General features: G+C 40.9%; 1 protein-coding gene and 1 pseudogene across 1 annotated transcript in view; one reads left to right on the forward strand and one right to left on the reverse strand.

Moving 5' to 3' along the window:
* The window catches only part of dock5 (dedicator of cytokinesis 5), a 59683-nt gene extending 47449 nt beyond the window's left edge, over window positions 1–12234 (forward strand). The window contains exons 45-51 of the mRNA XM_088335503.1: window positions 1914–1997; window positions 2075–2212; window positions 2432–2604; window positions 4345–4489; window positions 4642–4801; window positions 8243–8361; window positions 8469–12234. Coding sequence (XP_088191629.1) covers window positions 1914–1997; window positions 2075–2212; window positions 2432–2604; window positions 4345–4489; window positions 4642–4801; window positions 8243–8361; window positions 8469–8570 — 921 coding nt within the window. The 3' untranslated portion in view covers window positions 8571–12234. The remainder of the gene's footprint in view (window positions 1–1913; window positions 1998–2074; window positions 2213–2431; window positions 2605–4344; window positions 4490–4641; window positions 4802–8242; window positions 8362–8468) is intronic.
* On the reverse strand, window positions 3567–3712 carry LOC148365088 (5.8S ribosomal RNA; annotated as a pseudogene).
* Window positions 12235–15181: the final 2947 nt, after the last annotated feature.

Below are 15181 nucleotides of genomic sequence, written 5' to 3' on the forward strand. Positions count from 1 at the left end.
CATGTAATCGTGATTTTTTTTTTTCATATTGAATTCATTTCCAAGGACCTTATACTTACTGATTAGATGTGCCCAACTCTTTATATGTTTTTCAATGAATAAAAACAACTACCGTTAATTCCGGACTATAAGGCGTGCCGGATTATAAGCCGCACCCCCTACATTTCGGGAGGAAAACGGAATTATTACATACACAAGCCGCACCGGTATATTAGCCGCACGCATCCACATTGAGAAAAAAAGTCCTTTTTAGTTGAACAATTTTAATGGGGAGAACCTGTATAGATTTGTTGTTTCTCTGTTGCTTGCTAATTATCAGACATCATATTGTACTTCTAGCCGCTAGCTTAAAAACGCTTGTTTCCAGCGTAAGGGCTGAACTAAAGTCCTGGGGGGGGAGGGATTTTTAAGGGTTATTGTTCTATCTTCGTTATTCATTAGCCAGCCCCAAAGCCTTGCTGCGATCATTGCGAATGCACCACTTCCGGAAGTACTGCAATACCGGGCAGATGCGTGGAGTGGACAGAGCAAGCTCTTACCTGATAGTACACAACCCTAGAACCAAGTCCTGACCTGACCATCACATGCCGATAGTCTTAGAATCTTATGGCCGGCTGATCGAGCGGTTAATGATACCAGTGATTATCATTTGATGCACACCTGCAAAGTCCAGGTGCCTGTTAAAAGTAATCCAAGGAAAAAAAGTGCATATTTCCAAAGGTAAGGGTGGGAAAAATATATATGCACTTTTGTCTGCGGTGTCCACTAACAGTCACCTTTACTGGTTTCTACTTCCCATAATCCCCCGGCGTCTGTTACGCCCCTTCTTTTTAATTGGTCAGTTGCAAGACTTATCAGAACAAGTGTCCAAAATAAATACAAATAAATACATGACAAAAATATACAGTTGCAAATACATATTATACATGGTCACACATATTTACAAAGAAAGACGGTACACCGAGAGAGTTTTAAAAGCTTTAATAATAATAATAATAATATAACTTTCATCCCAAACCGTGCCTGTGAAAGGTACCACCACGCTACTCCTAACACGCTCGCAGGGCTCATAGCGTAGCTGTTAAAACATAGTCTGCCGCAATTATGAAATTCACGGCAAGCCGTTCTCGTTTGAGATGAACTTCTATCATCTGTCATACGGACAATTCGATCATAATCCCAAGAGGATGCAGTTAACCTCAGCGCACAATTCCACCGGTCTAAATATTACCTTTTGTACTCGAGTGCCACTGGTGTTGGTTAGAAAAAATATTTAGATAAGCCGCTTTACTGAATAAGCCGCAGGGCTGAACATTTGGGGAAAAAAGTTGCGGCTTATAGTCCGGAATTTATGGTACATATTTTTACGTTTTGGCACACAGGGACACTGCTTCTGAAAACTTATTTATATGCTAAGGTATTGACTGAGTTATTGATCACTTAATTATTTTGATTTTCACCTACCTTTTGTGCATCCACAATACAAACTAGACTGTTAAAAGTGGTCCAGAATCCATGCAGGCGTGCATACACCCTTTAAAACTATTTTTTATCTTTTGTCTTATTGGATTTTTAGTAATGGGACATTGCAAAATATTTTGATTTTAAGGTATTTTTCAACTTAAATATAATAAATCACTCTACATGTTCCAATTTTAGGTCTGCCCAAGTTTAGTAACAGTACTGTGTGTGTTCTGCTAACGCATCCACTGTAAACACGCTTCAAGTGTATGTTTAATCCCCGAGCCCATAAAAAAATGAACGTGTGATCTCTTTGGCCTCAAGCCTGCTCTGTTCATAAGGGAGATGCCCTCGCTTATTCGTCGTGATTTTGAAACATACTCTCTTTTTGCTTGCAGCAACATTTAAGAGTGCATGTTTATGATGCTTTAAAATGTGTCCTCCTTTTTCAGGCCTTCTTTACTAACACCTACATCCAAGAACACCCTAAAGACCACGAGCGTATTGAGGTCCTCAAACATCTCATTGCCTTGCAGGTATGGTCTTGGCTACCCACTGACACAGGTCTTTATATGTTGCGTAACTCTTAAACTGCCTGTCTTTCCCCCTCCAGATCCCTGTCTTGGCAGATGGCATCCGAATCCATGGGGAGAAGACAACGGAGCAGCTGAAGCCCTTACACAACCGCCTGGTGACTTGCTTCCAGGACCTTCGGGAGAAAGTAGAAAAGCATTACGGCGTCATAACCTTGGTGCGTTGCCAAACGTAATGTTAAAATAAGATGCCAGCTTGCCCCTTGCCCCTCCTTTTCTATCAAACTTCACATTCAAAGCATAATGTAGGCAATGTTGTTTTTAGCACAGGCTAATACATTTTAGCCAGTGCTTTGTGGTCTCAGTCTCTCCCTGTCAATGTGGCCCTCGCCTGCCAACATTCCCTCATGATGCCTAATCCTATTTGTGTGTCCCAGCCCTGCTCCCTGGCTGAGAGAAAGAAGAGTCGCGTGGGCTCTGTGGTGATGCCCTACATCCTGTCCTCCACGCTGCGCCGCATGTCCACTGTCTCAACCCTTTCCAATACCTCCTCAGCCCACTCTAGTGGCTCTGCATCCTCTGATGGACCTTCAGGCATTTCTTCTCAAGAGTCAGTCCCTGCACTCTGTCACGCCCTTTTTGTCATCTTTAGCCAATGTCTGTGTTGTCACTAATCATTTGTGCATGGCTTTTCATTAGTTTATCAGGCCTTGAGTAACCTTATGTGAGGGGTGGGCAATATGACAGTATTCGATTGTGAAGGACTGTAACATGATCATGAGGTTGAAAAACTCAAATATCATCGATCGGGCCCAATCTTTTTTGTTTGAAGTTTCTTGTAATCGCCGGTATGAATTACGTGCATTTTTTCGTTGACACGGTAGCATCACAGCGGCCAGCGTTAGCATTTAGCGCAAGTCAATAATATGTAAATGTAATGCAAACCCGGCTTATTCAACTACTTATCAGTTTGAAAAATTTTGATTTTATGAAAATGAAGACTGCAGCCCCTTTAAATAAAAAAAAAAAAAGATCTCAGCTACAGCCGGAATTTCAAACAGCATTCCAAAAAGGACACCGTTACAAACTTTTGTTTAGATTTATTTGCATATTGTTGCTAGATTGTAATGTTTTCTCAATTGCAACAAAAACATATAAGAAACTAAAACGTTTACATTTTATAGATTTATAATTTTCGTGTGAAGCCACACGCATACCTGAAGGTCGACACTCTGCCATACTGAATGGGTCCAACAGATGCGATTTGATGTCACCATGGGTCTGCTGTTAAGTTAGTGGCTGTTCAAATGAAATTGGAAGGTTTGCGGCTCTTTTTTTGGTCTCCATGCAACAGTTACCTCTCAGGGCGAGAGAAGGAATGGAGGAGGCGACTAACATGGATGTCGAGGCTTAGTATACAGTGGGACCTCGGTTATTGCGGTTAATGGGGACCAAAACCACCCGCGTTAAGTGAAAATCCGCGAAGTAGCGGCGCACCTTCAAAAAAAAAAAAAAATCTCATCTCATCTCATTATCTGCACCGCTTATCCTTATTAGGGTCGTGGGAGGGCTGGAGCCCATCCCAGCCATCTCCGGGCAGTGGGCAGGGGACACCCTGAACTGGTTGCCAGCCAATCGCAGCTGCAAATCACATTAGTTCTCGCAGCCAGCTGCGTTCTTCATCGACGCACGAGCCGAGTGATCCACCGCTAAGAGTCGTACAGCTGGCCGATTGTACGTCCGCCCGGAACGATCGAAGACAAATTCACGACAGAGTTTTTACTTGCGCCGCACCGCGGGTGCCGTTTGGTCGCTCCCGCGAGCCCCTAACCCGCGGCGTGGGTACTTTGGGGCGCGATACGCACGACACCAACACAGTTATGGGGGTTCTGCGCACGTCCGCCGCCTTTCGCCCGCCGCGCGCAGACGGCCGCCTGTCGTCGCGATTGGGGTCGTCGGATGAGCGGGCTCCCCCTAGTTACGGGGTTAGCCCGATCACGCCCGCCGCTTTTCCTCACGTCGCGGCGTGTGACGTCGTGGCCGCCGAACTCGCTCCGTTGCGCGGCCCGGGAGTGACCCCCCGCCGCACCCCGGAGGAAACCCACGCAAGCACGGGGAGAACATACAAACTCTGCACAGTAAGTCTGGTAGCTGGGTTTGAACCCACACAGGAGGTTCCCAAGACCTTAGAACTGTGCCGCACACGCGCTAACCACTGCGCCGCCGTGCTGCCCTAGTCTAAATATATTCGGTTTAAAATCAAGTGTTTGATTTTATAAAAAAATAAAAGATCCTGATATTTGTTCCTCTTTCTGTATCTTTTCCTCTGCCCCCTCCCAATCACCACTAGCTCCTTGTTGTCCCGCCCCAGTGATCGCAGGACTTCAGTGTTGTCCCACTCAGAGGACGATAACAGAATCTCAAGAAAGAACAGGAAAGAGTGGAATGTGAGCAAGTCTCAGGTCCTGCTAGAGAGACAGACTGATGCAGATGAGGTGAGCCCACATGTTCCCAGCGGTTCTTTTTTTATTTTGTTGTCCAATACTATAATCATATTATTGTTGTTACTATTATTGTGTTATCCACCTGCGGGTTGGGAATGGCTCGATTTCCCTGCTTAATGAAAATACACATCTTTCAATCCCAGAGTCCTGCGGAGAAGCAGCAGAGGCCCAAGAGTTTGCAACTGGGCGACAGGCGACTGACGCTGTCCTTGTTTCAGGGTGTCTCATCAACACTCAGCCTGTCCAACCCTCTCAGTCCTTTACCTGCCTCTCCTCACACGCCACACGCACCACGCAGCTCAAGTATGCAACACAACCTCCTGCCACCCCTTACAAACACCATTGTCATCGGTTCATTTTTTTTAGTCAGACCTGTGTTGGGCATGTTACTGAAAAAGTATTGTAGGGTTTGTACGGGTGGTTGAAATACATTATTGTGTTTTCAAGGTTTGAAAAGTGCTTGAATTTTGGGTGAAATGCTTATAAATGCTTGAAATTGTTGCCATGTTTTAAAACAAGTCTCCTTAAAAATGACCCAGACACTGCTCTCTGGTGGTGTCGCTTTGCCTTTGCATTTATTCCTTCCTCAAAAATTAACGGCAGGTGGCATTAGTTAGTATGGCATACTCCTATGAAGCATCATCACCCCTATATGTCGTGCCCAAGTGGACAGGTGCATGCTTCATCTAAACAGGGCACTATGAAATGTGTAATAGTGCAAGGGGTATGTATCAGTTATGGACATTTGTTATGGGCCACACAAAACAATTAAAGTAGTCTTTACGAGTGGTAAATCGCAATAGGAAGAACTTGCTGCAACTGAAAATGTAAGCTACATGTTACCCTCAGTTTACTCTACACCTATATAGGGAAAGATTTTTCGCTAAAATATTTTTACACGTTTTTTCCTGATCCACCAGTATTTTTGCAATTTACTCAAGATTTAAAAATCATATGCAGTGTTCATTTTACCTGTGAAAAGTGATGGGTCCCGGGGACTCGCATGCTCAAAAATCTATGGGTCCTAACAGATCTATGGGTCCCCAAAATTTAGTGTGCTCCATGCCCTTACAAACTGTCATATTTTCCCTTATAAAATACAAAAAAATCTTTTTTTTTTCCAAACATGTTTTATTTATGTATGTATGTATGTTATATTGTACATGCGTTTCCTTATATCATATATATTGTTAATGAACATTTTGTTGTGAGACACTGAGTTGCTCGACATGAATGAGGTTTATTATAAAAAAAAGTTCAAAAATGAAGTCGCTTGGACGTTCACTGTAGAAGGAAAAAATACATGCAAATATAATTAAGTAGAATGATACATTTTCTTATTCAAATTGTTCATTCATTTTCTGCATTAAATTATTGTTGGTTGTATACCGATTAAAAGGGATCACCACAAACCTGTCTTTTTTCATTTTCTCCTTTTATACTTCCTTTTTCTCTTAACTTCTTTATACAAGATAATCATTCGTAATATAATGCATCAAAGTAAGTGAGCCGTTTGAGAGCCACCCTTCTTTAATGAGTTGAGCCGAAAAAGCCGGTTCTCTAAAAAGAAACGGACTTTCACTACACAACTCGAACTGGAGATCAGGCGTGCAGACAAAAACTCGAACCGCGAGACCAAAACAACAATGGCGGATCTGCCTCACGAAAAGTTTGGAGTGCGGTAAATCTTTGTTAAAAAATGATAGTCACAATTTCGTGTCAAAAAAGTTGCATCCCGGGGACGCACGTTGATTTGACACGATGCGTCCCCAGCAAAAATAATGCGTCTAGGACGCAGGGACGCGGGCAAACGAGAACACTGCATATGTCTAGATAAATTCAAACGCAAGACTCAAAATATCACATGTAAAAGGCAGACATTTTGGTGGATCTGCAAAGTAGATGATTTTGGTTTCAATGTACCGTAAATTCCGGACTATAGAGCGCACCTGATTATAAGCCGCACCCACCACATTTCGGGAGGAAAACCGATTTTGTACATACACAAGCCGCACCTGTATATTAGCCGCATGCGCTCATATTGAAAAATGCAATACAAACACAGATTTGGGGTTTTTAAGGGTTATTGTTCTATCTTCGTTATTCATTATCCATTATCCGTTATCGGTCAGTTCATAATACGCTACAAAGCCTAGGAGCCGGGACACTTACTCTCAGCCAAAAGGCCAAGCTAAGGTCCTAGTCCTAAAGCCTTGCTGCGATCATTGCGAATGCACCGTTCCCGGAGGTACTGCAATACCGGGCCGATGCGTGGAGTAGACAGAGCAAGCTGACCCATACCTGACACAGTCCAAAAAACACAGCCGGCAAAATGAATGGAAAATGATACCGTTACTTAAGGTTTCATGCAGACCTTCAGAGTCTGGGTGCCCGTTGAAAGTAATCCAAGGAAAAAAGTGTATAATTCCCAAAGGTAAGGGTGGGGAAAATATATATCCACTATTGTCGGCTGCGTCCACAAACACGTCTCACCTTTACTCCACTTCCCGTCAGCCCGCGTTTGCCCCGCCCCTTCTTTTTCATTTGCTCGTGCAAAACATATCAGAATAAGTTTCTAAAATAAATACATTACAAAAATATACAGTTGCAAATACATATTATACATGGTTACACATATTTACAAAGAAAGACGGTACACCGAGAGAGTTTTCAAAGCTTTAATAATAATAATATTATAACTTTCATCCCAAACCGTGCCTGTGAAGGGTAGCAAAACGCTACTAGGAACACGCTCGCAACACAATTGACGAGTCTGTTAAAAAAAACATACCGTACATGTAGAAACCTAATTGTGGTTCTAAGATTGTCTACTATTAAAAACGCTTTAATGCTAGGACCTTAACTGAGATGGAATATGAGCTTGCTCTGTCCACTCCATGCATCGGCCCGGTATTGCAGTACCTCCGGGAACGGTGCATTCGCAATGATCGCAGCAAGGCTTTAGGGCTAGGACCTTAGCTTGGCCTTTTGGCTGAGAGTAAGTGTCCCGGCTCCTAGGCTTTGTAGCGTATTATGAACTGACCGATAACGGATAATGAATAACGAAGACAGATCAATAACCCTTAAAACGCCCCCCCCCACGGTAAACCGTCCTCCTCTTGCTCCTTATAACTGACGTCATCAAAGTCGTCTTCCTTTCAGTATGGGAAAGAGACTTTGTCATATAGACGTCGTCCCACGCTCACTAATTCAAAGACACGCTAGCAACACGCTCTCAAAGTAAAGTTTACGTGCAGTAGCTCTGTTTCCTTCTATATCGGACTGCTCGATTGCGTTCAGCGCCTTTCTTTTAGCCATTTGCATGATGAGGATATGTCTACGCCAATTTAATTTGTGCACAAACTAAGAAGTTGCAGTCTAAATCTTACCTTTTGTACTCGAGCGCTGCTGGCGGCCGTTAAAAAAATTGCATAAATTGGCCGCATCACTGAATAACCCGCAGTGTTGAAAGTTTGGGAAAAAAGTTGCGGCTTATAGTCCGGAATTTACGGTATTATGGAGTATTTAATAAAAAGAAAATGTTTCTAGTTCTTGTAAAAATAAACCCGCCAGCCCTTACAAACTCGCACCGCCTGTCATTGTTTCATTTTTCGTCAATCATGACGAATATAGCCACGTTGTGTTAGCGCGTTCTGCTCGACAGCCCGAATTAGGCCTCACACAAATGCACGTTCGCAGATGTAAGCCGTATGCATTGAGATCCGTTTCTGTCTCGTGTTGCAGGTTTTTCATCGCTGCTCAGCGACAACGATGCCAACGCCATTGACACCCCAGGGACCCCCCCACCGATGCCTCCAAAGAAGCACCCGCATGAGATTGACATCACTGCGTTCCCTTCAGAGGTGCATCTGCTCAAAGCAAATGCCAGCCCACCCACCAATGCATATTTAATGGCATATAAACGCTAAAATATTCAAAAATATAACACCAAGCTCTCCTTCCTTTGCAGTTCATTCCTCCGCTGCCAATGAAAATTGATAGCAAGCCTCCACCGCCCCCTCCCAAAACCCGGAAGTCCATGTTCCCCTCGTACGAGCACAGCCCCCAGTAGGGCCACACAGACCGTAAAGCGGCGACCTCCGTGTGAGTCAGTGATCAAGCACAACTACATTTGAGAGATGCTGGAACAGCAGATGCACGACAGTCAATGTCACATATTTACAAGACCGTTGGGTCTTTGAGATGCTTCTCACGCCAAGTCGTTATTGAACACTTTTACAGTCTTTTTTTCTCCCCGCTGTTTTTGCATATCATTTACAACAATTTTTATAGAATTGTTGGATTTTATGATTTTGTTCACTCTCAGAGACAGAGGAATCGCTTGATGCTGCTTTAAATCCATTCCATATTTTAACAGAACAGCTGCATTACATAATGTTAATCATGAATCATGGACGGGGAATGAAAAGTATTGTTTTCCGCATTATAAGGCTGGGCAGCGGGTTATAAAGCCCACCTCCCAGAAATAGTCTTTTATCTTATATTTCTCATACATATGGCGCACTGGTCTATGGGTGTATGAAATAGACTGGTGTGTGCTTCTGATCAAAATCCCATAACATTGTATGCAATGGGGATCTAACACGTGCAGTGGCAGTGAGAGCGCCGACACATGCCAGTAGACCCCACCTGTGGTACAGATGACATACAAAACGGCATTAGCGCTTTTCCCATTATCACACTTTTATGGTGCCACAACACTGATGAGCATTCTGATAGGTTAAACCAGTGTTTTTCAACCTTTTTAAGAGCCAGGGCACATTTTTTACATTGGAAAAGTTTTGCGGCACACCACTAACCAAAATCTTATAAAATGACACTAAACAGTATGTTTAATTACAATATAATTTATAACACCCCCAGTTTTTACAGCACAGACACTTGACAATGACATATTTGCAGAAAATGATTCATTACTGTTTTATAAAAATTTAAATTTTAAAAAGTGACATTGGATAATTTCTCATGGCACATTAGTGTGTCGCGGCACAGTGGTTGAAAATCACTGGGTTAAACAGTCTCTCTACTTCACCTGTGTGTCAATAACCTCTTAGTTTAATATGTATGCGTATGTAGAAGAGATTGTGTTGTATTTTAATGAAAGACTTTTTCTCCATTATTTTCACATTTGTTGTTGAAGTAGTGTTTAACCAATGAGAATGCACAATGCAAATAAGGGTTTATAACACCGTGAAAAATGGAGCAACTGGTGTCTAGTGCAGGGGTCAGGAACCTCTTTGACATAAAAAGCGACAATAGCAAATTATTTTTATATTTTATTTTTGAAGGACTCATGCCATACATTTTAGACAAAATTTAACAAAACCACCAAACCCGCTCTCCAGACAAAAGTTAATTGTTCAACGCCTTTTATTTCTATGTGTGATGTTAGATGATTTCAGAACATTTATGAAATATTCATGCCAGAGCCTGTGTTCCATATCAGTAAACATACCACTTTAAACTTGTCTCCCTCCCGCAATTATTTAAGATCTTTCAGGCTCATTTTGTTCTTCATTTTTTTCTTAAATCATAGTTTCAAGCAGTTCTTTTGTTAAAAAAAAAAGTCTCAAAATACTGCAAACAAAAAGTTTATGAATACATTTCCTTTCATCACAGTGGGCACTTGTGAGAGAGGGAGCATACTACACTGCTGACCCAGTCAAATTGCTTTGTGTGCTTGGCTGGTGTTTTGGGATGTTTAATGTTCTGTGCTTTTTTTTTTTTTTTTTATCAAAAAGTGTCACAACAGGGAACCCAAATTGTTTAATGAGCTTACATATAAAGGATTCCTTAGACACGTACAGCGTAAACGGGGTCTGTTGGTGTAACACCTTGACTGTAAACTGTAGTTAAAACTGTGCCCCTTATATACTGGACTGAACATAATTATTATCATCTGTGTATCAGCTTTGCAGGTACCTAATTTGGTTTATGGCATGTCATAATTGAAATGAAACCGATTTGTTTGAGCAAAATATTACCAACGGGCCATGTGTACTCATGAAAAGAGCCAGATCTGGCTCGCGTGCCATGGGTTCCTGACCACTGGTTTAGTGTCGTAACTCTCATCTACTCAGGTTTGATTTTTGTTGTATACAATGTTTTACAATTAAAGTCATTGATGAGCAATCATTGCACAATCATTGCTCAACTACGGTATTACTGTAAAACCCTGTATAGTAGCGCATACCTATATCTACTCTATACATTTCACATAGTATCTGCTATATTCTAAGGGATATAAGTCGCTCCTGGTTATAAGGCACATTAACTAATTTCTTTACAAAATGGGATTTTCAGGTGTGCCTTATAGTGCGGAAAATATGCTAGATGTAACTGTTGTTATTGGTGTTTGAGCTTAACCTATATATTTCGGAGACACTGGATGGAATTATTGAATGTAATGCATAATTTTTAGTTGTTTTTATGATGTGACTAATTCAATCGTTTGTACCAAGCAGCATTTTGAATGGTCATTTTTTTAACTTTTATGAATAGTTTGACATTTAGTGTGGTGCTGGAACAAAAACTCAAGTCAGGCTTGGGCTGCTTGACATTGTTTTGCATTTTAACTAGAACAGGGTTGCCTCGTGTAAATATTTGGTATCAAAGTATATTTCCAGTGAGCTGCGGTAATGTCAGTCTGGTGAGACACAGTCAGATTGACTTATAAATTAATATTCTTATCTTGTATTTGATTGGCATAGCAAGAAAGCTATAAAATAACTAGCATAGAAACTAAGTTGTATTGTTTTACCTTATATAAAAAGTCTAGTCTGCGTTTCAATAAAATCGATATTTAAGTAATCTTGCATTAAGAGAAAAGTCCATGTAACACAAAATAAATTACTGTATGGCTTGACGTGCTGTTAGAGAGCTAAAAGCCTTGGTTGGGGCTGAGGAGTGCGCCAAATCAGAATCTTTAGCCTCACTATCACCCTATGCCATGAAGCAAGAGAATTCCGTGCCTTACTCCATCTGCAGACGCTAAGAACAGTACTACGACACATAGTAATTATATTAATAATATCCATAATATATGGCGAAATTTAGTGTTTTTGTAAAACAAAATCCTAAAACTATATAGTTGAATGAGGAAAAATGCTAAAACTAAATAAAACAGCCAGTTAATATATTTTTAATTTTATATTGTCATGATAAGAGTTGTGGCTGTGCCTCACCTTCCTCACCTGACTGCACATCGCTGCAGCGAGACAATGTTTGACTAGGTATTTTGTGAGATTACACATTTGTGCCAGTTTTGGAAAAATAGATTGTGTATTCATGTTTTTTAAAATAAACCTATCAATTACTGTACAGTTATTAGGTTCTCCACTCCATGATGTATGTAATTTATAAAATATAAAACTGTTCCTTTGAAAATTCACACACTGTACGGTACAAAATCATGAAGTTGTAATTAATGGTCATGTCTCAATGGATTTCCTTTCAAATGCTGAGATTAATATATTAGTCAATGAATTTCAATATTTGTATTGCATCACGCAACCGGTGTGTACCAAAATGCTCTATTTTTTAGCATATTTTGACTTTCTATGCATGTATTCAGTGCTGACTTCTATTGTAACAAAATAGTCAATATTTAAAATGAATGGTTTCAAAAGGATTTTAAACTTATTGCACACAAGTCATTGTTTGAACAAATACGTCTTGCAATGTTTTTATACAGGATCTTGTTGAATAAAGTACATGACGTTTTACAAACTTTTAAACAAATCACTTTATTTCACCGCAGTTGCTATACCAACCAGACCATTTGCTTATTCAAGGTTATTGAGTTGATTCTGCACCGAGGCTGATGGGCTTCAAATGAAATTAACGTAGATGATGGAAAATGGTGTCGCTCAAACTAACGCTAATCTTCAAGCAGTTCCTGGGAAAGATGTCTGCAGGGAGGAGTTTATGGGTGCGTGTCAGTAGTTGCTTGATGGGTCCTCTCTTTACAAATCTGGTTTACTAATGGTGTGCCACAGTCTATCACTCTTCCTTGTGTAATCCCGTTTAAAAAAGGATAATTCATCTTTTAGAGGAAATACAATTTTTAAAAGTTGATAGGAAACACACTGCAGAAAATAATTGATCATATAACTAAATTATCAAATGAAACAAATATTAATTGACAAACAATGCTTAGTTACCCCCTATTTCAATACAGTTAGAAAAAAAGAAAACCAAAAAAGACATTATAGCAAGAATCAATAAGGTATTTTTTGCTGCAGGCAGAGCATGCATGCCAGCGTAGACGACAGACAGGACCTGAGATTATCAATAGCAATTGTTGGCAATACATTGCCTGGGAATACCAAATATCTTCCTTTCTTTGTTTTGACTCTGTCATGGTGTAATTCACAATGGGCGAAGAACACAAACTCGACGAGTTTTTGTAAGTTGGTTTTATTTGAATTTTAATTGAAATTTGAAGTGTATTATTGTGTGACTGTAATTCTGACATGAAAACAAATATAGGTTGATTCTAAAATCCTATCGGTGCGCATAAAAATACATTCTTTTACGAGTAATAGCTTTATCGACTGAAATTAGAGTAGATGACCAATCATTAAACTGAAACTGAAATTGAAATTACCCAGATTTGTCATCTAACACCTTCAAACAGATAAGAGTGTTCTTATGTTGAATTTTGTCTCTTGTCTTTTCCTTTGTGCATTGAATAGCCGGCTTTTGTTCAAATTGAATTGGACTCTTGTGTTTCTTTTATTAATTTTCAAATCCAGAACTAGAAGAGTAGCGTTTCTTCCCTCTGCCTAACAGTTTACTGTAGGTGCTCCACTAGCATTCTCCACAAGAAACATTTTTTAGGTGAGGTGCACATGGAGATTTTGCCCGATACGCCCTGGAGCGCATTCATGGATACTTCCTCCACTTTCTACACTACTACATTAGTAACTTTGTGCCGTTGGCTATTTTAGGATAGCAATCTTAACCTAAGGGCGAAATGGATCAATGGCTGGAGTGGCTGTCTAGAAAGTCGTTGCTTGTAGAAAAGTGGCTCAGAAAGAGGCAACATTTATGTGAATTCTTTTTAGGTGGGTGAAAAATGTTCACATTTATTTTCATTAACTTTTTATGTCTAAAAGGTTGTCTGTGCCCCTACTCTCAACACGAAATTCTGATTAGAAAGTGTTCAATTCCACTTTGTGGCTTTCTATTTAGGCATAGCACAAAAACAGCAATCAATAATCAACAAAAGGAAATAATTATCTATTTGAACAAAACAGCTGTAAAATAATATCATACATATACATTTGCCCAAAGGGAGAAAACTGAAGAAAATTTTATAACTGTGTTTTGTATTTTTTTAGGTAGTCTCTGAAACCTTTGTGAAAGACAACTATGCTAAAAAACAGAAATGAGGAAGGGGGCAAATATTTTTTCCCGGCACTGTATGAAGGTTTTTTTCTGCATCTACTCATCACTGCAATGTTCTTTTCTAATTTGCATTGTATGCTATTTAGGGCCCGGTCACACAGCCTTTCACGGGCGTATCGAGGCTGAATCACGGCCAGAAATTTCTGCCTGTGAAGCAGACGCTGTTGGACGCTTTGAGATCGCCATACAGACGAGATACAGCAGTGCTTTACACGCGGTCGGAAATTCACACGCGGTTGGCAGCGCGAATAAGTTTTGCGCTGCTCAAAACTTTTGCGCTGCTCAAAACTTTTAGGGCCCGGTCACACAGCCTTTCACGGGCGTATCGAGGCTGAATCACGGCCAGAAATTTCTGCCTGTGAAGCAGACGCTGTTGGACGCTTTGAGATCGCCATACAGACGGGATACAGCAGTGCTTTACTCGCGGTCGGAAATTCACACGTTGGCCGCGTGAAAAAGTTTTGCGCTGCTCAAAACTTTAGACCACGTGTTAACCGCGGGCGGCACACGTGGTACACACAAGGCAATGACGCATAAATTACGCGGAACGACGTGGTATGGCCGCGGCTAGGGCGTGGTTGCACGTGGGTAGGACGCGAAATTTCAGCGGGTAATCGTGGGTGGAGCACGGTCATAGCATTTTCTGCGCCTGTATCGCGGTGTTATTACGTGAAATCAGCGTGTTACCCGTGTGACGGTCAAACACCTTTCTCCGCGTATATACAGCGCGATTTGCAGAGCACACGTCAGTTGTGCTCGAGACGTCAAGGGGTGAACATGGATCCCCGTCACCGTAGTGACCTCGTCTTAACCCATTTTTATTTCTTGACATTTCTTTTCATTTCATACCAAGATAATAAAATAAAAATGAAAAACTATTACAATAATAACATATTGGCTTCTTCAATGCCATAGCTTGAAATCTTGATCTTCACGGGACTGTGTCTTGAGCGGTTATGATTTCTACAGCCCGGTGTTATGCTGAGAAATGCATCCCTGCCGAGATTTGCATCCCCTCGCTACTACAACCACTTTTACCTCGTTTTATCTCACTTTTATACCACTTTTAGGGAATGTAATGGCGAACATATAACCAAATCCACTTCGTCTTGCATTTGTTGGGAATGTAATACAACATAAACCATTCCGTCTTTGTTTTTGTTGTGAACGTAATCGAACGGTAATGCACACCGTATATACATAACTTTTGAGAACTGTTATGCACTCTACCGTAAAGCTTATTATGCAGAA

This window comes from Urocampus carinirostris, chromosome 5, assembly GCF_059441175.1.
Source record: "Urocampus carinirostris isolate Australia breed hairy pipefish chromosome 5, RoL_Ucar_1.0, whole genome shotgun sequence".
Taxonomy (NCBI): Eukaryota; Metazoa; Chordata; class Actinopteri; order Syngnathiformes; family Syngnathidae; genus Urocampus; species Urocampus carinirostris.